The sequence below is a fragment of the Notolepis coatsorum genome (genome assembly GCF_963971535.1).
Source record: "Notolepis coatsorum genome assembly, chromosome: 2".
Lineage (NCBI taxonomy): Eukaryota > Metazoa > Chordata > Actinopteri > Aulopiformes > Paralepididae > Notolepis > Notolepis coatsorum.
In genome coordinates, this window is record NC_140166.1 from 132,294,556 (window position 1) to 132,319,555 (window position 25,000).

General features: G+C 50.9%; 1 protein-coding gene across 1 annotated transcript in view; it reads left to right on the top strand.

Moving 5' to 3' along the window:
* LOC311223526 (activating signal cointegrator 1 complex subunit 3-like) overlaps positions 1-25,000 on the top strand; it is a gene marked incomplete at its 5' end in the record, with an annotated part of 261,463 nt that overhangs the window by 173,064 nt on the left and 63,399 nt on the right. The window contains 2 exon segments of the mRNA XM_084308307.1: positions 3,059-3,608; positions 8,531-8,646. Coding sequence (XP_084164433.1) covers positions 3,059-3,608; positions 8,531-8,646 — 666 coding nt within the window.

A 25,000-nucleotide genomic window follows, 5' to 3' on the forward strand; every position in this document is an offset into this window, starting at 1 on the left:
TCTGTGTGTGTGTGTGTGTGTGTGTGTGTGTGTGTGTGTCTTGTGTGTTGCCTGTGTGAATGAAAGAGTGTGCTATGTGAATGAAGAGAGAGGAGTAAGAGAGAGAAGAGAGAGAGAGATAAGAGAGAGAGAGAGAAGAGAGAGGAGAGTAAGAGAGAGAAAGAGAGAGTAAAGAGATAGTAAGAGTAGAGAGAGTAGAGTAAGAGAGAGAGTAAGAGAGAGTAAGAGGAGAGGGAGTAAGAGAGTGGAAGATAGAGAGTAAGAGAGATAGAGAGAAGAGGAGAGAGGAGGATACAGATAGAGGGGGAGGAGTGAAGAGGAGAATGAGAGAGGGAGGGAGAAGAGAGATAGAGGAGAGACAGAGAGGAGAGAGAGACAGAGAGAGAGAGAGAGAGAAGAGAGCGAGAGAGAGAGAGAGAGCGAGAAGAGCGACAGAGAGAGAGACAGAGAAAGGAGACAGAGAGCGACAGACAGAGAGCGAGAGGGAGACAGAGAGAGATATTACGTAGTATTTTGAACCAGCTGTCATCACCTCCTTATTGTCGCATGAGTCATAACTGTCCTCTCATTGCGGTCGTCGTTCTATGTGGAAATATCTACTTTGAAACGTCCACTTCACCACGTTGGTCCAACATTCACAACTTATTGGCTTACGGCTAATTTTCCAAAAAGGATAATAAATTAGAAGACAAGTGAAAACAAGGAAACTTTCAGAGTCATTCTACTAAATCCTCCTCAGCCTTATTCTCCCTGACGTCTCCACATTTCATCACTAAGGGCCTTTGTCTCGGACTTCCCCCGTTTGCTTTTGCAATTACAAGCCGGTGGTTAAAGACTCAGTGGTTTGGTTATTTAATTTGATTTATTTAACCTTTATTTAACCAGAAAAGTCTCAATGAGATAAAACATCTCTTTTACAAGAGCGTCCTGGCCAAGATAGGAAGCAGCACAGTTACAATTTAAATTTTACAAATTTTACAAAACTATTTAAAAAAACAAACATATAGCAATTAAAACAAAAACAAAAAACAAGGACAATTCACAGAACCATTCATAGTCATTCAAAACATCTGCAGCCAGATGTTCTGGATTCCATATTACTTTTTTTTTTATCCACTTTTTCTCCCATTTTTCTATATTTTCTCCCATCCCAATTTCGTATCATTCAATTCAACCCTCCCCTGTCACAAACGCTGTTTCTTGCCTCCCACAAGCCGGCTGCAATGTGGACTAAGTCATACATAGCACGAGTCCCCTCCAGTACTTGAGGTAACAGCAGTCGCATCTTTTCACCTGCGCAGCTCGATCTCTCAGTGGCGAGGAGTAACGCGTGGGAGGCTCACGCTGCCCCCGACACTTCCTGATTCTACTGCGCAGGCGCACCAACCGACCTGTAGGAGTCGCTGTCCACAACGCCCGATCCCCACCCATCAGTTTCCCACCCTCTAATACGGCCAATGTGTATTACCAGCTAAACTGAAAGCAATGTGGAGAGCTGGATTCGAACACGCGAACCCAGCGTCTCCACATTGGTGGCGAGTGCCTTGCCCACTACACCACCTAGCCGCCCCTGGATTCCATATTACTTATAAGTGTTTTAAAAGCAAGCAGTTCAGTAAAGGTGCTGTAAGCGGTATTTTCTTTGTTAAAATAAGTGGTCTACGTGTTAAAATAATATCTCTACATTCTGACAATGATATAGAGTGTTTGGTCAGTAATGTGGGTCTCCCAGTCCCTCCGCTCTGCAGTTAACACAAAATACATTTCCTGGTATCCCATTCCCATTTCATCCAATCAGGAGAGAGAACTCCACACTGAAAAAACGGTCCGACAAAAAAATAAGAAATAAAAACTAGTTTTAAGCAAAAATGATGTCCTTGAAACAATTAGAATAATCCGCCAGCAAATTTGCCTTGGCAAGATCTCTTGAAATAAGTAAAAACATATCTAGGGTTCTCTCTCCCGATTGGATAAAGTGAGAACGGGATACACCGAAAACTTATTTTGTGTTTACTGCAGAGCAGGAGGGACTGGGAGACCCATGTTACTGACCAGACACTATATCAATGACGGCTGTCAGAATGTAGAGCTATTTAACACATATTTTAACGAGAAAATACCGCTTACGGCAGCTTTAAGTGGTTCCTCCGGTGAATGCTATGTGTCTGCGGGGCGACTCAGGCTGCCGCCTCCTCCTCCCATCTCAGAGGTGTTCTGCCTGCTCTCGCTCTCTCTACCCCTCGCAGATTTACAACACCCCTGCTTAGTCAACGCACATCAAGAGGAAAGTTGGCTAATTTATGATGCGTGATCCTCTCTCCGACAGAAAAGCAGAGGGGCCCTGAGAGAAAAAAAAGCGATATTTGTACAAGAAGCCATTCTCAGCGGCGCTATAAAACGAGAGAGGAACCCCCCCCCCCCCCCCGTCCCCTCCCCCGGAACATTATCAACATTTGTCAAGAAGAGCCCATGTCATATTTCTACAGCGAGAAAATATGTATACGGAGTTTGGAGTCGGTGAAGGGAATGGCTGTTATTTATTTACTTTTAAAGCCGAATATAAAAAAATCACGTCAGGAAAATAAAATAAATCTATATATTTATGATCTTTCATGAATGTGCATGAATCTCTCAGTCTAGGTCATCAATATATATAGATAGGTCTTCACGCATCGCTGACTGTGTGTAAACTTTGAAAGGGTTCCATTGGAGAAGGAGAGTCATACTGCTGTGGACACATGGAGAAGTACTCAGTGCTGCTCCCTGCCTGCTCCCAGCACCACGGCCCTGTGAGTGATGTACAGACAAGATGTTCCTCTGGATGACCCAGGAGAAAAAACAGCAGCGGGGGGGGGTCCAGCAGAGGGGGTGGGGGGTGGGGGGGGGTCCAGGAGCGGGGTGGGGGTCCAGCAGCGGGGGAACAAGTGGATTTCTTTTCTTTTCTGGGGGGTGATTTACACTACGAGGGGCAAAGCCCGCCTACCCGACACTCGGGAGAGGAGTGTAACACAAACCCTCACACCGCGTCACATGTAGCACGTAACTCTATCATGCACAGATCATACAAACTCCCGATACGTTCGGAACTCCGCTGCCCGCCTGCCCGCCTCAAACCCCCGTCACCGAGATCACGTCGCATCGCCCCCCTGTCCTTCACTAGCTCCCTAAACAACCTGGCTCCCTACCTCCTAAACAACCTGGCCCCCTACCACCTAAACAACCTGGCCCCCTACCACCTAAACAACCTGGCTCCCTACCACCTAAACAACCTGGCTCCCTACCTCCTAAACAACCTGGCTCCCTACCTCCTAAACAACCTGGCCCCCTACCTCCTAAACAACCTGGCCCCCTACCTCCTAACCAACCTGGCCCCCTACCTCCTAACCAACCTGGCTCCCTACCTCCTAAACAACCTGGCCCCCTACCTCCTAAACAACCTGGCCCCCTACCTCCTAAACAACCTGGCCCCCTACCTCCTAAACAACATGGCCCCCTCCCTCCTAAACAACCTGGCCCCCTACCTCCTAAACAACCTGGCCCTCTACCTCCTAAACAACCTGGCCCCCTACCACCTAACCAACCTGGCCCCCTACCTCCTAAACAACCTGGCCCCCTCCCTCCTAAACAACCTGGCCCCCTACCTCCTAAACAACCTGGCCCCCTACCTCCTAAACAACCTGGCCCCCTCCCTCCCTCCTAAACAACCTGGCCCCCTACCTCCTAAACAACCTGGCCCCCTACCTCCTAAACAACCTGGCCCCCTACCTCCTAAACAACCTGGCCCCCTACCTCCTAAACAACCTGGCCCCTACCTCCTAACCAACCTGGCCCCCTACCTCCTAACCAACCTGGCCCCCTACCTCCTAAACAACCTGGCCCCCTACCTCCTAAACAACCTGGCCCCCTACCTCCTAAACAACCTGGCTCCCTACCTCCTAAACAACCTGGCCCCCTACCTCCTAAACAACCTGACCCCCTACCACCTAAACAACCTGGCCCCCTACCTCCTAACCAACCTGGCCCCCTACCTCCTAAACAACCTGGCCCCCTCCCTCCTAAACAACCTGGCCCCCTACCTCCTAAACAACCTGGCTCCCTACCTCCTAAACAACCTGGCCCCCTACCTCCTAACCAACCTGGCTCCCTACCACCTAAACAACCTGGCCCCCTCCCTCCTAAACAACCTGGCCCCCTACCTCCTAAACAACCTGGCCCCCTACCTCCTAAACAACCTGGCCCCCTACCTCCTAACCAACCTGGCTCCCTACCTCCTAAACAACCTGGCCCCCTACCTCCTAAACAACCTGGCTCCCTACCTCCTAAACAACCTGGCCCCCTACCTCCTAACCAACCTGGCTCCCTACCACCTAAACAACCTGGCCCCCTCCCTCCTAAACAACCTGGCCCCCTACCTCCTAAACAACCTGGCCCCCTACCTCCTAAACAACCTGGCCCCCTACCTCCTAACCAACCTGGCTCCCTACCTCCTAAACAACCTGGCCCCCTACCTCCTAAACAACCTGGCCCCCTCCCTCCTAAACAACCTGGCCCCCTACCTCCTAAACAACCTGGCCCCCTACCTCCTAAACAACCTGGCCCCCTACCTCCAAAACAACCTGGCTCCCTACCTCCTAAACAACCTGGCCCCCTCCCTCCTAAACAACCTGGCCCCCTCCCTACCTCCTAAACAACCTGGCCCCCTACCTCCTAAACAACCTGGCCCCCTACCTCCTAAACAACCTGGCCCCCTACCTCCTAAACAACCTGGCTCCCTACCTCCTAAACAACCTGGCCCCCTCCCTCCTAACCAACCTGGCCCCCTACCTCCTAACCAACCTGGCCCCCTCCCTCCTAAACAACCTGGCCCCCTCCCTACCTCCTAAACAACCTGGCCCCCTACCTCCTAAACAACCTGGCCCCCTCCCTCCTAAACAACCTGGCCCCCTTCCTCCTAAACAACCTGGCCCCCTACCTCCTAAACAACCTGGCCCCCTACCTCCTAAACAACCTGGCCCCCTACCTCCTAAACAACCTGGCCCCCTTCCTCCTAAACAACCTGGCCCCCTCCCTCCTAAACAACCTGGCTCCCTACCTCCTAAACAACCTGGCCCCCTACCTCCTAAACAACCTGGCCCCTACCTCCTAAACAACCTGGCCCCCTACCTCCTAAACAACCTGGCCCCCTCCCTCCTAAACAACCTGGCCCCCTACCTCCTAAACAACCTGGCCCCCTACCTCCTAAACAACCTGGCCCCCTACCTCCTAACCAACTTGGCCCCCTACCACCTAAACAACCTGGCCCCCTACCTCCTAAACAACCTGGCCCCCTCCCTCCTAACCAACCTGGCTCCCTCCCTTCCTCCTAAACAACCTGGCCCCCTACCTCCTAAACAACCTGGCCCCCTCCCTCCTAACCAACCTGGCTCCCTCCCTACCTCCTAAACAACCTGGCCCCCTACCTCCTAAACAACCTGGCCCCCTCCCTCCTAACCAACCTGGCTCCCTCCCTACCTCCTAAACAACCTGGCCCCCTACCTCCTAAACAACCTGGCCCCCTACCTCCTAAACAACCTGGCCCCCTCCCTCCTAACCAACCTGGCCCCCTCCCTCCTAAACAACCTGGCCCCCTACCTCCTAAACAACCTGGCCCCCTCCCTCCTAACCAACCTGGCCCCCTCCCTTCCTCCTAAACAACCTGGCCCCCTACCTCCTAAACAACCTGGCCCCCTACCTCCTAAACAACCTGGCCCCCTACCTCCTAAACAACCTGGCCCCCTCCCTTCCTCCTAAACAACCTGGCCCCCTCCCTTCCTCCTAAACAACCTGGCCCCCTCCCTTCCTCCTAAACAACCTGGCTCCCTCCCTTCCTCCTAAACAACCTGGCCCCCTCCCTTCCTCCTAAACAACCTGGCCCCCTCCCTTCCTCCTAAACAACCTGGCTCCCTCCCTTCCTCCTAAACAACCTGGCCCCCTCCCTTCCTCCTAAACAACCTGGCCGCCTCCCTTCCTCCTAAACAACCTGGCTCCCTCCCTTCCTCCTAAACAACCTGGCTCCCTCCCTTCCTCCTAAACAACCTGGCCCCCTCCCTTCCTCCTAAACAACCTGGCCCCCTCCCTTCCTCCTAAACAACCTGGCCCCCTCCCTTCCTCCTAAACAACCTGGCCCCCTCCCTTCCTCCTAAACAACCTGGCTCCCTCCCTACCTCCTAAACAACCTGGCTCCCTCCCTTCCTCCTAAACAACCTGGCCCCTACCTCCTAAACAACCTGGCCCCCTACCTCCTAAACAACCTGGCCCCCTCCCTCCTAACCAACCTGGCCCCCTCCCTTCCTCCTAAACAACCTGGCCCCCTACCACCTAAACAACCTGGCCCCCTACCTCCTAAACAACCTGGCCCCCTACCTCCTAAACAACCTGGCCCCCTACCTCCTAAACAACCTGGCCCCCTCCCTCCTAAACAACCTGGCCCCCTACCTCCTAAACAACCTGGCCCCCTCCCTCCTAAACAACCTGGCTCCCTACCTCCTAAACAACCTGGCTCCCTACCACCTAAACAACCTGGCCCCCTACCTCCTAAACAACCTGGCCCCCTACCTCCTAAACAACCTGGCCCCCTCCCTCCTAAACAACCTGGCCCCCTACCTCCTAAACAACCTGGCCCCCTACCTCCTAAACAACCTGGCCCCCTACCACCTAAACAACCTGGCTCCCTACCACCTAAACAACCTGGCCCCCTACCTACCTCCTAACCAACCTGGCCCCCTCCCTCCTAAACAACCTGGCCCCCTCCCTCCTAACCAACCTGGCCCCCTACCTCCTAAACAACCTGGCCCCCTACCTCCTAAACAACCTGGCCCCCTCCCTTCCTCCTAACCAACCTGGCCCCCTCCCTTCCTCCTAACCAACCTGGCTCCCTAACCAACCTGGCCCCCTCCCCCCCGTCTCACCCCTACCCGTCGCGCCTCGGGTCCGTGGACACAAACAAGCTTGACCTCTGGACCTTTTCAGTTGCCGTGCCCTCCCTCTGGAACACCCTGCCCGTCCACATCCGTCAATCAACCGCCCGCCCTGCCTCCTTCAAACAGGCCCTCAAGACGACCGCCTCTTCATGCTCACTTTCACCTGATCATCATCCTGCCTCCATCTCAAGAGCTTTACATTTTAAATCATTCACGTTTTATTGTTGACATTTCTTTGTTATGTTTTACTCTATTCTGTATTTATTAACTGATTTTATACGTGTGTGTGTGTGTGTGTGTGTGTGTGTGTGTGTGTGTGTGTGTGTGTGTGTGTGTGTGTGTGTGTGTGTGTGTGTGAAGTGACTTTGGGTCCTTAGAAAAGCGTTGTGAATGTGAATGTATTATTATTATTATTATTATTATCATCCATCCGACGAGTCTGACTCCGACGTAAACTGCATGGACTACAAGGATCACGCCAGTTAAGGTACCTTATGCATATTGCACCTGTGTATACTGTACTCACTCATAGTATATATTTAGATTCTAGTGTTTATTGTAACTATAATATATATAATGTATAATATAACTGATACAGACCCTCATCTGCACCTTTGATCACACTGCCTACTTGCTCAGATGCGTATATTCAGAGTTAATTATATTGTTGTTTACACTGCTTGTTTTTACTTTTCTACTGTACTAGAATTCTATTGCCTATATTTATGTCTTTCTACTATTACCCTGCCCATACCTGTACCTCCCCTCCCCCCTCCCCCATGCTGCTATGACGCCTGAATTTCCCTCAAGGGGATCAATAAGGAATATCTTTTCTTTCTTTCTTTCTTTCTTTCTTTCTTTCTTTCTTTCTTTCTTTCTTTCTTTCTTTCTTTCTTTCTTTCTTTCTTTCTTTCTTTCTTTCTTTCTTTCTTTCTCTTTCTTTCTTTCTTTCTTACTTATATCCAGGTCTAAGTTTATTGCCTATATATATATATATTTTTTTTTTATCCACTTTTTCTCCTTATTTTCTCCCATCCCAATTTCGTGTTTCCAATTCTCCCCTCCCGTCTTGAACGTTGCTTGCATATTCCCCCCACTGGTCAGTTGTAGGGAGGATAGAAGCCTTGCATCACGTGTCCCCTCCGGTACACGAGGAGGCAGCCTGTCACATCTTTTCACCTGCCAGCTCGGACTCTCATTGGCAAGGTGTAACGTGTGGGAGACTCAAACTACCCCCGCTACTTCCTGTCTCTGCTGTGCAGGCGCCCTGACCGACCTGTAGGAGTCGCTGTCCACAACGTCCAGATTACGCCGACAGCCGGATTTGAACCCAGTGTCTCATGCGTTGGTGATGAGCGCAATGTCCGCTGCGCCACCCAGCCGCCTATTGCCTATATTTTTGTCTTTCTACTATCACCCTGCCCATACCTGTACCTCCCCTCCCCCCTCCCCCATGCTGCTATGATGCCTGCATTTCCCCAAGGGGATCGATACAGGATGATCTCATCTCATGTTATATTATCTCGTGGTGCTCCCCCCCCCACCTGACAGAGGCGGATGGCGTTGTCCAGCACGGTCTTGGTGTCGGTGGCGTAGTCGCTGCAGGGCAGCTGGGCGCGGCTGAAGTGCGCCTGGAGCAGCAGGTGTGTCTTGGTGTGGGCGCTGTCGTAGGAGTGGGGCTTGACAGGTAGGGGGAGCTGTTGAGCCAGCGTGCTGTTCAGCTGGTCCTCGTTGTGACGCACGGGCAGCTCTGCATACTCCTCTGCATCCTGAGGGAGGGGGGGAGGGGGGGGAGGGAGGGAGGAGGAGGGAGGGGTGAGGGGAGGGAGGGAGGGGGAGGGAGGGGTGGGAGGGGGAGGGAGAGAGAGACAAACACACACATACATACACACAGACAGAGAGTGAGTATTCATTGTTTTCTGCTATTTTCTTGATTTTATGAACTGTCCCTTTTTCTTTTTCTGTTTAATGTCATTAATATCGATGCTTTGGCAACATTGTATTTGTCACATTCATGACAATAAGACTATTTAATTGAATTGAATCGGAAGAGAGACAGAGAGAGAGAGGAGAGACAGAGATAGAGAGAGAGACAGAGAGAGGGGGAGAGAAAGAGGGGAGATAGAGAGAGGGGCTATACAGACAAGAAGGAGGAGAGAATGGAGATAAAAGGAGAAAGAGAAATAAGGAGGAAAGAGTGAATTTCCCAATAAAGGAATATCTTATGTTATTATTATTTCTCATATAATTATTTGTCCCGTCTGTACCTCCCCTCCCCATGCTGCTGTTATGACGCCTGCATTTCCACAAGAGGATTAATAAAGGAACACTTGACTTGACCTGCTGATACAACGTTCATACCACTGGGATTAACAGATCCATGTTGAAGTAGTGTGTGTGTGTGTGTGTGAGGTATAGGATAGTGTGTGGGAGAGAGAGAGAGAGAGAGAGAGAGAGAGAGAGAGAGAGAGAGAGAGAGAGAGAGAGAGAGAGAGAGAGAGAGAGACGGAGATCAAAAGTCAGAGAGGAAGTCAGAACCCTGCTGTGGTCAGATCCTTTTGTTTGGTGCATCTCTCTCCTCCTCCTCTCTGTCTGAAACACAGGCTCCTCCTCCTCTCTGTCTGAAACACAGGCTCCTCCTCCTCTCTGTCTGAAACACAGGCCCCTCCTCCTCTGTCTGAAACACAGGCCCCTCCTCCTCCTCTCTGTCTGAAACACAGGCCCCTCCTCCTCTCTGTCTGAAACACAGGCTCCTCCTCCTCTCTGTCTGAAACACAGGCTCCTCCTCCTCTCTGTCTGAAACAGAGGCCCCTCCTCCTCCTCTGTCTGAAACACAGGCCCCTCCTCCTCCTCTCTGTCTGAAACACAGGCCCCTCCTCCTCTCTGTCTGAAACACAGGCCTCTCCTCCTCTCTGTCTGAAACACAGGCCCCTCCTCCTCTGTCTGAAACACAGGCCCCTCCTCCTCTGTCTGAAACACAGGCCCCTCCTCCTCTGTCTGAAATACAGGCCCCTCCTCCTCTCTGTCTGAAACACAGGCTCCTCCTCATCTCTGTCTGAAACACAGGCCCCTCCTCCTCTGTCTGAAACACAGGCCCCTCCTCCTCTCTGTCTGAAACACAGGCCCCTCCTCCTCTGTCTGAAACACAGGCTCCTCCTCCTCTGTCTGAAACACAGGCCCCTCCTCCTCCTCTCTGTCTGAAACACAGGCCCCTCCTCCTCTCTGTCTGAAACACAGGCCTCTCCTCCTCTCTGTCTGAAACACAGGCCCCTCCTCCTCTGTCTGAAACACAGGCTCCTCCCACCTCTCTGTCTGAAACACAGGCTCCTCCTCCTCTCTGTCTGAAACACAGGCTCCTCCTTTTCTCTGTCTGAAACACAGGCTCCTCCCACCTCCTTCTGAAACACAGGCCCCTCCTCCTCTCTGTCTGAAACACAGGCTCATCCCACCTCTGTATGAAACACAGGCCCCTCCCACCTCTGTCTGAAACACAGGCTCCTCCCACCTCTGTCTGAAACACAGGCTCCTCCCACCTCTCTGTCTGAAACACAGGCCCCTCCCACCTCTGTCTGAAACACAGGCCCCTCCTCCTCTGTCTGAAACACAGGCCCCTCCTCCTCTCTGTCTGAAGCACAGGCCCCTCCTCCTCTCTGTCTGAAACACAGGCCCCTCCTCCTCTCTGTCTGAAACACAGGCTCCTCCTCCTCTCTGTCTGAAACACAGGCCCCTCCTCTGGCTGAAACACAGGCCCCTCCTCCTCTCTGTCTGAAACACAGGCCCCTCCTCCTCCTCTGTCTGAAACACAGGCTCCTCCTCCTCTCTGTCTGAAACACAGGCCCCTCCTCCTCTCTGTCTGAAACACAGGCCCCTCCTCCTCTGTCTGAAACACAGGCTCCTCCTCCTCTGTCTGAAACACAGGCCCCTCCTCCTCTCTGTCTGAAACACAGGCCCCTCCTCCTCCTCTCTGTCTGAAACACAGGCCCCTCCTCCTCTCTGTCTGAAACACAGGCCCCTCCTCCTCCTCTCTGTCTGAAACACAGGCCCCTCCTCTCTGTCTGAAACACAGGCCCCTCCTCCTCCTCTCTGTCTGAAACACAGGCCCCTCCTCCTCTGTCTGAAACACAGGCCCCTCCTCCTCCTCTCTGTCTGAAACACAGGCCCCTCCTCCTCTCTGTCTGAAACACAGGCTCCTCCTCCTCTCTGTCTGAAACACAGGCTCCTCCTCCTCTCTGTCTGAAACACAGGCTCCTCCTCCTCTGTCTGAAACACAGGCCCCTCCTCCTCTCTGTCTGAAACACAGACCCCTCCTCCTCTCTGTCTGAAACACAGGCCCCTCCTCCTCTCTGTCTGAAACACAGGCCCCTCCTCCTCTCTGTCTGAAACACAGGCTCCTCCTCCTCTCTGTCTGAAACACAGGCCCCTCCTCCTCCTCTCTGTCTGAAACACAGGCCCCTCCTCCTCTCTGTCTGAAACACAGGCCCCTCCTCCTCCTCTCTGTCTGAAACACAGGCTCCTCCTCCTCTCTGTCTGAAACACAGGCCCCTCCTCCTCTGTCTGAAACACAGGCTCCTCCTCCGCTGTCTGAAACACAGGCCCCTCCTCCTCCTCTCTGTCTGAAACACAGGCCCCTCCTCCTCCTCTCTGTCTGAAACACAGGCCCCTCCTCCTCTCTGTCTGAAACACAGGCTCCTCCTCCGCTCTGTCTGAAACACAGGCCCCTCCTCCTCCTCTCTGTCTGAAACACAGGCCCCTCCTCCTCCCCTCTGTCTGAAACACAGGCCCCTCCTCCCACCTCTGTCTGAAAAACAGGCTCCTCCTCCTCTCTGTCTGAAACACAGGCCCCTCCTCCTCTGTCTGAAACACAGGCCCCTCCTCCTCTCTGTCTGAAACACAGGCTCCTCCTCCTCTCTGTCTGAAACACAGGCTCCTCCTCCTCTGTCTGAAACACAGGCCCCTCCTCCTCCTCTGTCTGAAACACAGGCCCCTCCTCCTCTGTGTCTGAAACACAGGCCCCTCCTCCTCTCTGTCTGAAACACAGGCCCCTCCTCCTCCTCTCTGTCTGAAACACAGGCCCCTCCTCCTCCTCTCTGTCTGAAACACAGGCCCCTCCTCCTCCTCTGTCTGAAACACAGGCCCCTCCTCCTCTCTGTCTGAAACACAGGCCCCTCCTCCTCTCTGTCTGAAACACAGGCCCCTCCTCCTCTCTGTCTGAAACACAGGCCGCTCCCACCTCTGTCTGAAACACAGGCTCCTCCTCCTCTCTGTCTGAAACACAGGCCCCTCCTCCTCTCTGTCTGAAACACAGGCCCCTCCTCCTCCTCTCTGTCTGAAACACAGGCCCCTCCTCCTCTGTCTGAAACACAGGCTCCTCCTCCTCTCTGTCTGAAACACAGGCCCCTCCTCCTCTCTGTCTGAAACACAGGCCCCTCCTCCTCTCTGTCTGAAGCACAGGCCCCTCCTCCTCTCTGTCTGAAACACAGGCTCCTCCTCCTCTCTGTCTGAAACACAGGCTCCTCCTCCTCTCTGTCTGAAACACAGGCCCCTCCTCCTCTCTGTCTGAAACACAGACTCCTCTCTGTCTGAAACACAGGCTCCTCCTCCTCTGTCTGAAACACAGGCCCCTCCTCCTCCTCTGTCTGAAACACAGGCCCCTCCTCCTCTGTCTGAAACACAGGCCCCTCCTCCTCTCTGTCTGAAACACAGGCCCCTCCTCCTCCTCTCTGTCTGAAACACAGGCTCCTCCTCCTCTCTGTCTGAAACACAGGCTCCTCCTCCTCTCTGTCTGAAACACAGGCCCCTCCTCCTCCTCTGTCTGAAACACAGGCCCCTCCTCCTCTCTGTCTGAAACACAGGCCCCTCCTCCTCTGTCTGAAATACAGGCCCCTCCTCCTCTCTGTCTGAAACACAGGCTCCTCCTCATCTCTGTCTGAAACACAGGCCCCTCCTCCTCTGTCTGAAACACAGGCCCCTCCTCCTCTCTGTCTGAAACACAGGCCCCTCCTCCTCTGTCTGAAACACAGGCTCCTCCTCCTCTGTCTGAAACACAGGCCCCTCCTCCTCCTCTCTGTCTGAAACACAGGCCCCTCCTCCTCTCTGTCTGAAACACAGGCCTCTCCTCCTCTCTGTCTGAAACACAGGCCCCTCCTCCTCTGTCTGAAACACAGGCTCCTCCCACCTCTCTGTCTGAAACACAGGCTCCTCCTCCTCTCTGTCTGAAACACAGGCTCCTCCTTTTCTCTGTCTGAAACACAGGCTCCTCCCACCTCCTTCTGAAACACAGGCCCCTCCTCCTCTCTGTCTGAAACACAGGCTCATCCCACCTCTGTCTGAAACACAGGCCCCTCCCACCTCTGTCTGAAACACAGGCTCCTCCCACCTCTGTCTGAAACACAGGCTCCTCCCACCTCTCTGTCTGAAACACAGGCCCCTCCCACCTCTGTCTGAAACACAGGCCCCTCCTCCTCTGTCTGAAACACAGGCCCCTCCTCCTCTCTGTCTGAAGCACAGGCCCTCCTCCTCTCTGTCTGAAACACAGGCCCCTCCTCCTCTCTGTCTGAAACACAGGCTCCTCCTCCTCTCTGTCTGAAACACAGGCCCCTCCTCTGTCTGAAACACAGGCCCCTCCTCCTCTCTGTCTGAAACACAGGCCCCTCCTCCTCCTCTGTCTGAAACACAGGCTCCTCCTCCTCTCTGTCTGAAACACAGGCTCCTCCTCCTCTCTGTCTGAAACACAGGCCCCTCCTCCTCCTCTGTCTGAAACACAGGCCCCTCCTCCTCTCTGTCTGAAACACAGGCCCCTCCTCCTCTCTGTCTGAAACACAGGCCCCTCCTCCTCTCTGTCTGAAACACAGGCTCCTCCTCCTCTGTCTGAAACACAGGCCCCTCCTCCTCTGTCTGAAACACAGGCCCCTCCTCCTCTCTGTCTGAAACATAGGCCCCTCCTCCTCTCTGTCTGAAACACAGGCCCCTCCTCCTCTCTGTCTGAAACACAGGCTCCTCCTCCTCTGTCTGAAACACAGGCCCCTCCTCCTCTGTCTGAAACACAGGCCCCTCCTCCTCTCTGTCTGAAACACAGGCTCCTCCTCCTCTCTGTCTGAAACACAGGCCCCTCCTCCTCTGTCTGAAATACAGGCCCCTCCTCCTCTCTGTCTGAAACACAGGCTCCTCCTCATCTCTGTCTGAAACACAGGCCACTCCTCCTCTGTCTGAAACACAGGCCCCTCCTCCTCTCTGTCTGAAACACAGGCCCCTCCTCCTCTCTGTCTGAAACACAGGCTCCTCCCACCTCTGTCTGAAACACAGGCCCCTCCTCCTCTCTGTCTGAAACACAGGCCCCTCCTCCTCTCTGTCTGAAACACAGGCCCCTCCTCCTCTCTGTCTGAAACACAGGCCCCTCCTCCTCTCTGTCTGAAACACAGGCTCCTCCTCCTCTGTCTGAAACACAGGCCCCTCCTCCTCTCTGTCTGAAACACAGGCTCCTCCTCCTCTCTGTCTGAAACACAGGCTCCTCCTCCTCTCTGTCTGAAACACAGGCCCCTCCTCCTCTGTCTGAAACACAGGCCCCTCCTCCTCTCTGTCTGAAACACAGGCTCCTCCTCCTCTCTGTCTGAAACACAGGCCCCTCCTCCTCTGTCTGAAACACAGGCCCCTCCTCCTCTCTGTCTGAAACACAGGCCCCTCCTCCTCTCTGTCTGAAACACAGGCTCCTCCCACCTCTGTCTGAAACACAGGCCCCTCCTCCTCTCTGTCTGAAACACAGGCCTCTCCTCCTCTGTCTGAAACACAGGCTTCTCCCACCTCTGTCTGAAGCACAGGCCCCTCCTCCTCTCTGTCTGAAACACAGGCCCCTCCTCCTCTGTCTGAAACACAGGCCCCTCCTCCTCTCTGTCTGAAACACAGGCCCCTCCTCCTCTCTGTCTGAAACACAGGCTCCTCCTCCTCTCTGTCTGAAACACAGGCCCCTCCTCCTCTGTCTGAAACACAGGCCCCTCCTCCTCCTCTCTGTCTGAAACACAGGCCCCTCCTCCTCTGTCTGAAACACAGGCCCCTCCTCCTCTCTGTCTGAAACACAGGCTCCTCCCACCTCTGTCTGAAACACAGGCCCCTCCTCCTCTCTGTCTGAAACACAGGCCCCTGGCTCCTCCCACAGAACCCCAGATAACCGACCTGAAACCCCGGCGCACCACCTGCTCTCTGTCTGAAACACAGGCTCCTCCCACCTCTGTCTGAAACACAGGCCCCTCCTCCTCTCTGTCTGAAACACAGGCCTCTCCTCCTCTGTCTGAAACACAGGCTTCTCCCACCTCTGTCTGAAGCACAGGCCCCTCCTCCTCTCTGTCTGAAACACAGGCCCCTCCTCCTCTCTGTCTGAAACACAGGCCCCTCCTCCTCTCTGTCTGAAACACAGGCCCCTCCTCCTCTCTGTCTGAAACACAGGCTCCTCCTCCTCTCTGTCTGAAACACAGGCCCCTCCTCCTCTGTCTGAAACACAGGCCCCTCCTCCTCCTCTCTGTCTGAAACACAGGCCCCTCCTCCTCTGTCTGAAACACAGGCCCCTCCTCCTCTGTCTGAAACACAGGCTCCTCCTCATCTCTGTCTGAAACACAGGCCCCTCCTCCTCTGTCTGAAACACAGGCCCCTCCTCCTCTGTCTGAAACACAGGCCCCTCCTCCTCTCTGTCTGAAACACAGGCCCCTCCTCCTCTGTCTGAAACACAGGCTCCTCCCACCTCTGTCTGAAACACAGGCCCCTCCTCCTCTCTGTCTGAAACACAGGCCCCTGGCTCCTCCCACAGAACCCCAGATAACCGACCTGAAACCCCGGCGCACCACCTGCTAATAAAAACTCTCCGTAGGCGACTACGTCACCTGTGATTTTCTCGCCCCAACGTCCCTTTGAAGTGGCTCAGATTTAGTCAGGCGAACCGTTAAAACCCCCCCGGATGACAACGGACCCCCGTTCCGTTCCGTCCCCCCCCCCACCCCTCGGAGACGCATTACGTTCCCGGGTGGAGCGGAACGATGACGGCCGGTCCATCAATCTCCTCCTCCCTCCTCCTCCTCCTCCTCCTCCTCCTCCTCCTCCTGCCTTTTGTGCTGAGGCTTGTGAATCTCGCGCGGAGCCCAGTCTGCGGCTCGGTAAGGAGGGAGAGATGCGCGGACACGCATGGCTCCTCTCCTCTAATTCACTCCGGTTCAACTTCCTGCTAATGTAGTCCATCGACGGCCTCTGGTGGGGGGAGGCATCCGTCACTGGCTTCTCCCCCCCCAAGCCCGGGTCCTGTTAAGGCCCCCATCGATCACCGGGCTCCAGACAGGATTTCAAAGGCCCGGGAACTGAGAGAGGGCCTGAATGAGGCGGAAAATAGGGAATAGAATCATCTCGGGGTGATTGATCTGCCCCCGGCGCTGCTGCGTCTGCATGCAGATGTGCGGGAGATAAAGACTATACATCTTTAGACAGAGATCATAACCGGCAACTCCCTGTACACACACACACACACGTACACACACACACAGGCACCACACACACACAGGCACACACACACACCACACACACACACACACACACACACACACACCACACACACACACACACACACACACACACACACACACACACACACACACACACACACACACACACACACACACACACACACACACACACACACACACAACACACACACACACACAGCTCTCTACTAGTGACATTTACAGACAGACAGAGAGAGAGACAGAGAGAGAGAGATAGTGAGAGAGAAAGAGACAGAGATAGAGAGAAAGAGAGAGATAGAGAGAGAGATAGAGAGACAGAGATGGAGGGAGAGAGAGATGGAGACAGATAGAGAGACATGAAGAGAGGTGGATAGATAGATGAGAAAGAGATAGACAGAGAGCGACAGAGAGGGAGAGAGAGACAGAGAGAGGGAGATAGAGGGAGATAGAGGGAGAGAGAGAGAGAGAGAGAGAGAGAGAGAGACAGAGAGAGAGACAGAGAGGGGAGAGACAGAGAGAGAGACAGAGACAGAGACAGAGACAGAGACAGAGAGAGAGAGAGAGAGAGAGAGAGAGAGAGAGAGAGAGAGAGAGAGAGAGAGAGATGAGAGAGAGAGAGAGAGAGAGAGAGAGAGAGAGAGACAGAGAGAGAGAGAGACACCGGGGGGCCTGGCGTAGGGGGCGAGGAGAAGTGGAGACAGTGAAGAGAAAGAACAAAAACAAAAGCAAAGACGGAGAAAAGAAGCGGAAACAGAGAGAGATAAGTAAGTGTGTGAGGAGATAGGAGGGAGGAGGTGTGTGAGGAGATAGGAGATAGGAGGTGTGTGAGGAGACAGGAGGGAGGAGGTGTGTGAGGAGATAGGAGGGAGGAGGTGTGTGAGGAGATAGGAGATAGGTGTGTGAGGAGATAGGAGGGAGGAGGTGAGTGAGGAGGTAAGGAGGGAGGAGGTGAGTGAGGAGATAGGAGGGAGGAGGGAGGAGCTCATTAGTGACCACACTGCAGCAATTAGGGAAAATAGAGGAGCATGCCAGTGCTTTGTGTGTAAAGGAGGGGGAGGAGACGGGGGGCGTAGGGGTGACTGGCCTATTGTGCAGTACGCTGCTAGGAGGGGGAGGGAGAGGGGGAGGGAGGGAGAGGGGGAGGGAGGGAGAGGTTCAGAGAGGGAGGTTCAGAAGGGAGGTTCAGAGAGGGAGGAGAGGTTCAGAGAGGGAGGGAGAGGTTCAGAGAGGGAGGGGGAGGTTCAGAGAGGGAGGGAGAGGTTCAGAGAGGGAGGGGGAGGTTCAGAGAGGGAGGGAGAGGTTCAGAGAGAGGAGGGGGAGGTTCAGAGAGGGAGGGAGAGGAGGGAGAGGTTCAGAGAGGGAGGGAGAGGTTCAGAGAGGGAGGGAGAGGTTCAGAGAGGGAGGGAGAGGTTCAGAGAGGTTCAGAGAGGGAGGGGGAGGTTCAGAGAGGGAGAGAGAGGTTCAGAGAGGGAGGGAGAGGTTCAGAGAGGGAGAGGAGGTCAGAGAGGGAGAGAGAGGTTCAGAGAGGGAGGGAGAGGTTCAGAGAGGGAGGTGGGAGGTTCAGAGAGGGAGGGAGAGGTTCAGAGAGGGAGGGAGAGGTTCAGAGAGGGAGGGAGAGGTTCAGAGAGGGAGGGAGAGGTTCAGAGAGGGAGGGAGAGGTTCAGAGAGGGAGGGAGAGGGAGGGAGAGGTTCAGAGAGGTTCAGAGAGGTTCAGAGAGGGAGGGAGAGGGAGGGAGAGGTTCAGAGAGGTTCAGAGAGGGAGGAGAGGTTCAGAGAGGGAGGAGAGGGAGGGAGAGGTTCAGAGAGGTTCAGAGAGGGAGGAGAGGGAGGGAGAGGTTCAGAGATGTTCAGAGATGTTCAGAGAGGTTCAGAGAGTTCAGAGAGGTTCAGAGAGGTTCAGAGAGGGAGAGAGAGGTTCAGAGAGGGAGAGAGAGGTTCAGAGAGGTTCAGAGAGGTTCAGAGAGGTTCAGAGAGGGGGAGAGAGGTTCAGAGAGGTTCAGAGAGGTTCAGAGAGGTTCAGAGAGGGAGGGAGAGGGAGAGAGAGGTTCAGAGAGGTTCAGAGAGGTTCAGAGAGGTTCAGAGAGGGAGAGAGAGGTTCAGAGAGGAGAGAGAGGGGGAGAGAGGTTCAGAGAGGTTCAGAGAGGTTCAGAGAGGGAGGGGAGGTTCAGAGAGGTTCAGAGAGGGAGAGAGAGGTTCAGAGAGGGAGAGAGAGGGAGAGAGAGGGAGAGAGAGGTTCAGAGAGGTTCAGAGAGGTTCAGAGAGGGAGGGAGAGGTTCAGAGAAGTTCAGAGAGGTTCAGAGAGGGAGGGGGAGGTTCAGAGAGGTTCAGAGAGGTTCAGAGAGGGAGGGAGAGGTTCAGAGAGGTTCAGAGAGGTTCAGAGAGGGAGGGGGAGGTTCAGAGAGGTTCAGAGAGGTTCAGAGAGGGAGGGAGAGGTTCAGAGAGGTTCAGAGAGGTTCAGAGAGGTTCTGAGAGGTTCAGAGAGGGAGAGAGAGGGGGAAAGAGGTTCAGAGAGGGAGGGAGAGGGAGGGAGAGGTTCAGAGAGGGAGGGAGAGGGAGGAGAGGTTCAGAGAGGGAGGGAGAGGGAGGGAGAGGTTCAGAGAGGTTCAGAGAGGGAGGGAGAGGTTCAGATAGGGAGGGAGAGGGAGGGAGAGGTCAGAGAGGGAGGGAGAGGGAGGGAGAGGTTCAGAGAGGGAGGGAGAGGGAGGGAGAGGTTCAGAGAGGGAGGTTCAGAGAGGGAGGGAGAGGTTCAGAGAGGGAGGGAGAGGTTTAGAGAGGTTCAGAGAGGGAGGGAGAGGTTCAGAGAGGGAGGGAGAGGTTCAGAGAGGGAGGTTCAGAGAGGTTCAGAGAGGTTCAGAGAGGTTCTGAGAGGTTCTGAGAGGTTCAGAGAGGTTCAGAGAGGTTCAGAGAGGTTCAGAGAGGTTCAGAGAGGGAGGGGGAGGTTCAGAGAGGTTCAGAGAGGTTCTGAGAGGTTCAGATAGGTTCAGAGAGGGAGGGGGAGGTTCAGAGAGGTTCAGAGAGGGAGAGAGAGGTTCAGAGAGGTTCAGAGAGGGAGAGAGAGGTTCAGAGAGGGAGAGAGAGTTTCAGAGAGGGAGGGGGAGGTTCAGAGAGGGAGAGAGAGGTTCAGAGAGGGAGGGGGAGGTTCAGAGAGGTTCAGAGAGGTTCAGAGAGGGAGGGAGAGGTTCAGAGAGGTTCAGAGAGGTTCAGAGAGGGAGAGAGAGGGAGAGAGAGGTTCAGAGAGGGAGGGGGAGGTTCAGAGAGGGAGGGGGAGGTTCAGAGAGGGAGAGAGAGGTTCAGAGAGGGAGGGGGAGGTTCAGAGAGGGAGAGAGAGGTTCAGAGAGGGAGGGGGAGGTTCAGAGAGGTTCAGAGAGGGAGGGAGAGGTTCAGAGAGGGAGAGAGGTTCAGAGAGGGAGAGAGAGGTTCAAAGAGGGAGAGAGAGGTTCAAAGAGGGAGAGAGAGGTTCAGAGAGGGAGAGAGAGGTTCAGAGAAGGTGGGAGAAGTTCAGAGAGGTTCAGAGATGTTTAGAGAGGGAGAGAGAGGTTCTGCCGCCACGCTTTCGTCTGCTTCCAAGTTTGTGTTGCAAAGGAGAGTGATGTCAGCAGCAACTGTCTCAGCGTGACCTCCTCTCCACATGTTGCTGTGATTATTCAAGTAGGTTTGACTGCTGAACGCACACAGACGCACACGTTTCCATGACTTTTCTCTTCCTCAATAATGTCATTTAATTTACGTTGTCTATATAGTAAAATCAACAACTTTAACGAAGAGGAAGAATCTGACCTGTCTGACAGCTATACTGTATTTTTAGAACAGCTGTTCTCAAGGGTGTTCAACCGGGGTGTCACCGTTTAGATTCGAAAATAGATCGACATAAGCTTTAAATTTCAACCTTGCAAGTAACCCTGCAACTAACAACTATTATGATACGGGATTAATGTGTTGATTATTGCTTTGATGAATTGGATAAAAAGAAGAAAAATAAAGATTATATGCTAAAATAACAAAATGTTATTCCTCGTCTTGTACAATGCTCTTTCAAACAACTTGCAAATTGACGGTTAAAAAACAAAAATCAACCACCTAAACATCAAGAGTGTAAAAAATATAGTTTTTTTGGGAGAAAAACCTATTAAAGTCTTCAGTTTGAAAGAAGCTGAATGGTTTAAATAATAATAAATAAAAACGAGGGCTGTCAGTTTATCGTGTTAATTAGATGAATTAATTACACAGCGTTATCGCGTTATGAAAATTAACTCAAAATTAATTAAAAAAAAATTTAAACATTTTTTTTTATAAAAAAAAATTAACTCATTCATTCCATAAGAACGTAGAATACACATTTACAGACTTTTTTAATATGATCCATTTGCATGTTCTTGGTATCTGATTCTAGGGACATCTATGGATCTCAGGGAATGTATTCCCAGTGTCAGAAATACTGTGTCTGTTACTAGGCTTGAGTCAATTGTAATGAACCAAATGAGAATATCAATAAATTTTTTTTTTATCTTTGACTGTGAATAACACCATGCTCAAATTGACCAGACCTGAAAAATCTAAGCAAATTAATAGATGGAAGATAATTAAACAGAAGGTTTTGTATACAGTACTGAATTCTGCCACCCGGACACATGCTATTTGAAATATGATTATAGAATATAGAATATCAGGCATAAAATGGTTTATGCGATTAAAATGCGATTAATTAGATTAATTAATTACAAATCCTGTAATTAATTAGATACAAATTTTGTATCGCCTGACAGCACTAATAAAAACATAAAACACAAACTAAGTGTTAACAGGCTGTGCTTTACATTAAATAGCTTCAACAACAGACCATGGAGGTGCAGCATAAAAATATTTTCATAATCGATTAGTCGATTAGCTGTTATGCAGCCATATTTTACATTCGATATGTTATACCCAGTTTAATCACCTGTACATTGTATATTACTATTGCACTTTACCGTTACATTTGCACTCTGGTTGGATGCCACACCTCTTTTGTACTTGTGCTGTATGATGACAATACATTTGAATCTAATCTAATCTATTTGCACACGTCGAAAGAAGAAGAAAAACAACATTTCACAGCATAGCTACTAGTTAACGTTAGGAGTGAGGTCAAACAACATGACAAAAAATAAAAATAAAACGTTAGTCTTTAGTGGCGAAATAAAGAAATAATAATTCTGCAAACAGCAGTGTAAGAACGCTCACGCCTCGACTCTGGTGCTTAGGCCACGCTGAATTCCTAATAGGCGACGGCACATCCATCGCCTTTTGGTTAAAATCCCAGCGGCGAGGAGTAACGCGTGGGAGGGCTCACGCTGCCCCCGATACTTCCTGATTCTGCTGTACAGGCGCACCAACCGACCTGTAGGAGTCGCTGTCCACAACGTCCGATCCCCACCCACCGGCTTTCCCACCCCCTAATACTGCCAATTGTATTAGTATGAACGACCAGCCAAGCCGGAAGCAACGGCGAGAGCTGGGCTCGAGTCGAACCCAGCATCTCCTGCGTTAGTGGCGAGCGCCTTGCCCACTGCGCCACTTAGCCGCCCACACATTAGTTATATTTGTAAAGAGTATTAATTTAAAACAGCCGTCAGGATAACTGTAATTACCCGTAATTCGTAATTTTTTTAAATAGTTTAATTTCTTTAAAAAGAAGGTGAAACTTAAGAGACTGTTGATGTCTTGATTATTAGCATTATAGGAAAAAACATTTATAATTAAAAACTAAGAATATAATTTAATAGGAAATAAAAAAGACCTAGAAGACCATGGTAACTACAACTGCTAATGACAATAACAAAAATGTATACATTTGTTCTATTAGCACTGGTATATCTCTCGCTGTAGTGCGAGTACAGAATTAGGTTTATCCCATAATAATCATGTACAACTCACCCAGCTCCTACACTGCATCCCATAATATCATAGAAGATCCCTCACATGTATTACACACAGCATATGAGCTGCTACCCTCACTTTTTTGAACCAATGTTTTTTTATTTTCACTTTTTTAACATGAAACTAGACAAACAATACAGTAACAGTAATAATCAATGATAAATCACAGGACAATGACAGTAATAATAACAACAATAATGACAGTCCAGTAATTAAATCAAAATAAATGTAGATTAAAAGACATAAAAATAATAAATACAATACATGTGCTCTTGCTCGCTCTTCCTCGCTCTCTTTCCTTCCCCTGTAACCCTCACATAATGCGCTTCAGATCCCCCAAGTGGAAACTGACAAATCCATTCGTGCCACATTCAATAAGCCTACTTAACAAGTGGGATATAAATGTGGTCACAGCCGAGTGCAATATAAAAGAGCTGTGCAATACAGAATAACCTGGGACTTATGGGACGTGAAATGAATGACGTCGGTTGGGAGGGAAGGGAGGGGTTAATTACATCGTCACTCTGATGTCTTGTCTGTCTGTCTGTCTCTGCTGTAACATGGTTGTCTCTCTGATGTCTTGTCTGTATGTCTGTCTCTGCTGTAACATGGTTGTCTCTCTGATGTCTTGTCTGTGTGTCTGTCTCTGCTGTAACATGGTTGTCTCTCTGATGTCTCGTCTGTCTGTCTGTCTCTGCTGTAACATGGTCGTCTCTCTGATGTCTTGTCTGTCTGTCTCTGCTGTAACATGGTTGTCTCTCTGATGTCTTGTCTGTGTGTCTGTCTCTGCTGTAACATGGTTGTCTCTCTGATGTCTGGTCTGTCTGTCTGTCTCTGCTGTAACATGGTTGTCTCTCTGATGTCTTGTCTGTATGTCTCTGCTGTAACATGGTTGTCTCTCTGATGTCTTGTCTGTATGTCTGTCTCTGCTGTAACATGGTTGTCTCTCTGATGTCTTGTCTGTATGTCTGTCTCTGCTGTAACATGGTTGTCTCTCTGATGTCTTGTCTGTCTCTGCTGTAACATGGTTGTCTCTCTGATGTCTTGTCTGCATGTCTGTCTCTGCTGTAACATGGTTGTCTCTCTGATGTCTTCTCTGTCTGTCTGTATGTCTGTCTCTGCTGTAACATGGTTGTCTCTCTGATGTCTTGTCTGTCTGTCTCTGCTGTAACATGGTTGTCTCTCTGATGTCTTGTCTGTATGTCTGTCTCTGCTGTAACATGGTTGTCTCTCTGATGTCTTGTCTGTATGTCTGTCTCTGCTGTAACATGGTTGTCTCTCTGATGTCTTGTCTGTATGTCTGTCTCTGCTGTAACATGGTTGTCTCTCTGATGTCTTGTCTGTCTCTGCTGTAACATGGTTATCTCTCTGATGTCTTGTCTGTATGTCTGTCTCTGCTGTAACATGGTTGTCTCTCTGATGTCTTGTCTGTGTGTCTGTCTCTGCTGTAACATGGTCGTCTCTCTGATGTCTTGTCTGTATGTCTCTCTCTGCTGTAACATGGTTGTCTCTCTGATGTCTTGTCTGTCTGTCTGTCTCTGCTGTAACATGGTTGTCTTGTGTTTTTATTTTTTGTAACAGTATGTTGTTCTGACACAAAACACATTTCTGTATCAACACCCAATAAATAATTGTCTTATGTTATCTTAACTTGTTATCACAACTAACTTAACTTATCTTATGTTATGATATCTTATGTTATCTTAACTTGTGTTATCTTAACTTATATTATGTAATGTTATCTTGACTTAAGCTATGTTATCTTAACTTATATTATGTTATGTAATGTTATCTTAACTTAACTTATGTTATGTTATCTTAACTTATAGTATGTTATGTTATGTATTGTTATCTTAACTTAACTTATGTTATTTTATCTTAACTTATAGTATGTTATGTTATCTTAACTTATGTTATGTTAGCTTAACTTATAGTATGTTATGTAATGTTATCTTAACTTAACTTATGTTATGTAATGTTATCTTAAGGGTTTTCACTTCACAACAGGTTCTCAGCAGCATTATGTGAGTGTAGTGTGTAGTGTAGTGTAGTTTGTAGTGTACCGGTAGTTTTTATTTATCCTTTATTTATCCAGGAATGTCCCATTGAGATACAAGATCTAGATCTAGTAATGTAGTGTAGGTAGTGTAGTGTGTAGTGTAGTGTAGTGTAGTGTAGTGTGTAATGTGTAGTGTAGTGTAGTGTAGTGTAGTGTAGTGTAGTGTAGTGTAGTGTAGTGTAGTGTAGTGTAGTGCAGTGTAGTGCAGTGTCGTGTAGTGTGGAATGTGTGGTTGGCTCAGTGACTGCCTACTTTCTCTGCTACAAACCAAGACCATGGTCCCACTGCTCTGCCCTGATGGTGGACATGGTAGAGGTTACAGTCCCCCCCCCGGGCACATTCTCCTGTGGGACGTGTATGGGAGACTTTGCCAAGTTGAAAACCACTGAAAAGAGGCCATTTCTAACATCAAGAGAAGTTGTGTCATGGTGACAGTTTTGGGCTTGTTTGAAAGCTTAGGGTGTTGACCGTCGTTGAGCCAACAAGATATATAATATATATAGAAATAAAAATAAGAATAATAAAAAAAAAAAAAAAATATATATATATATATATATGTTGCTGGGTGC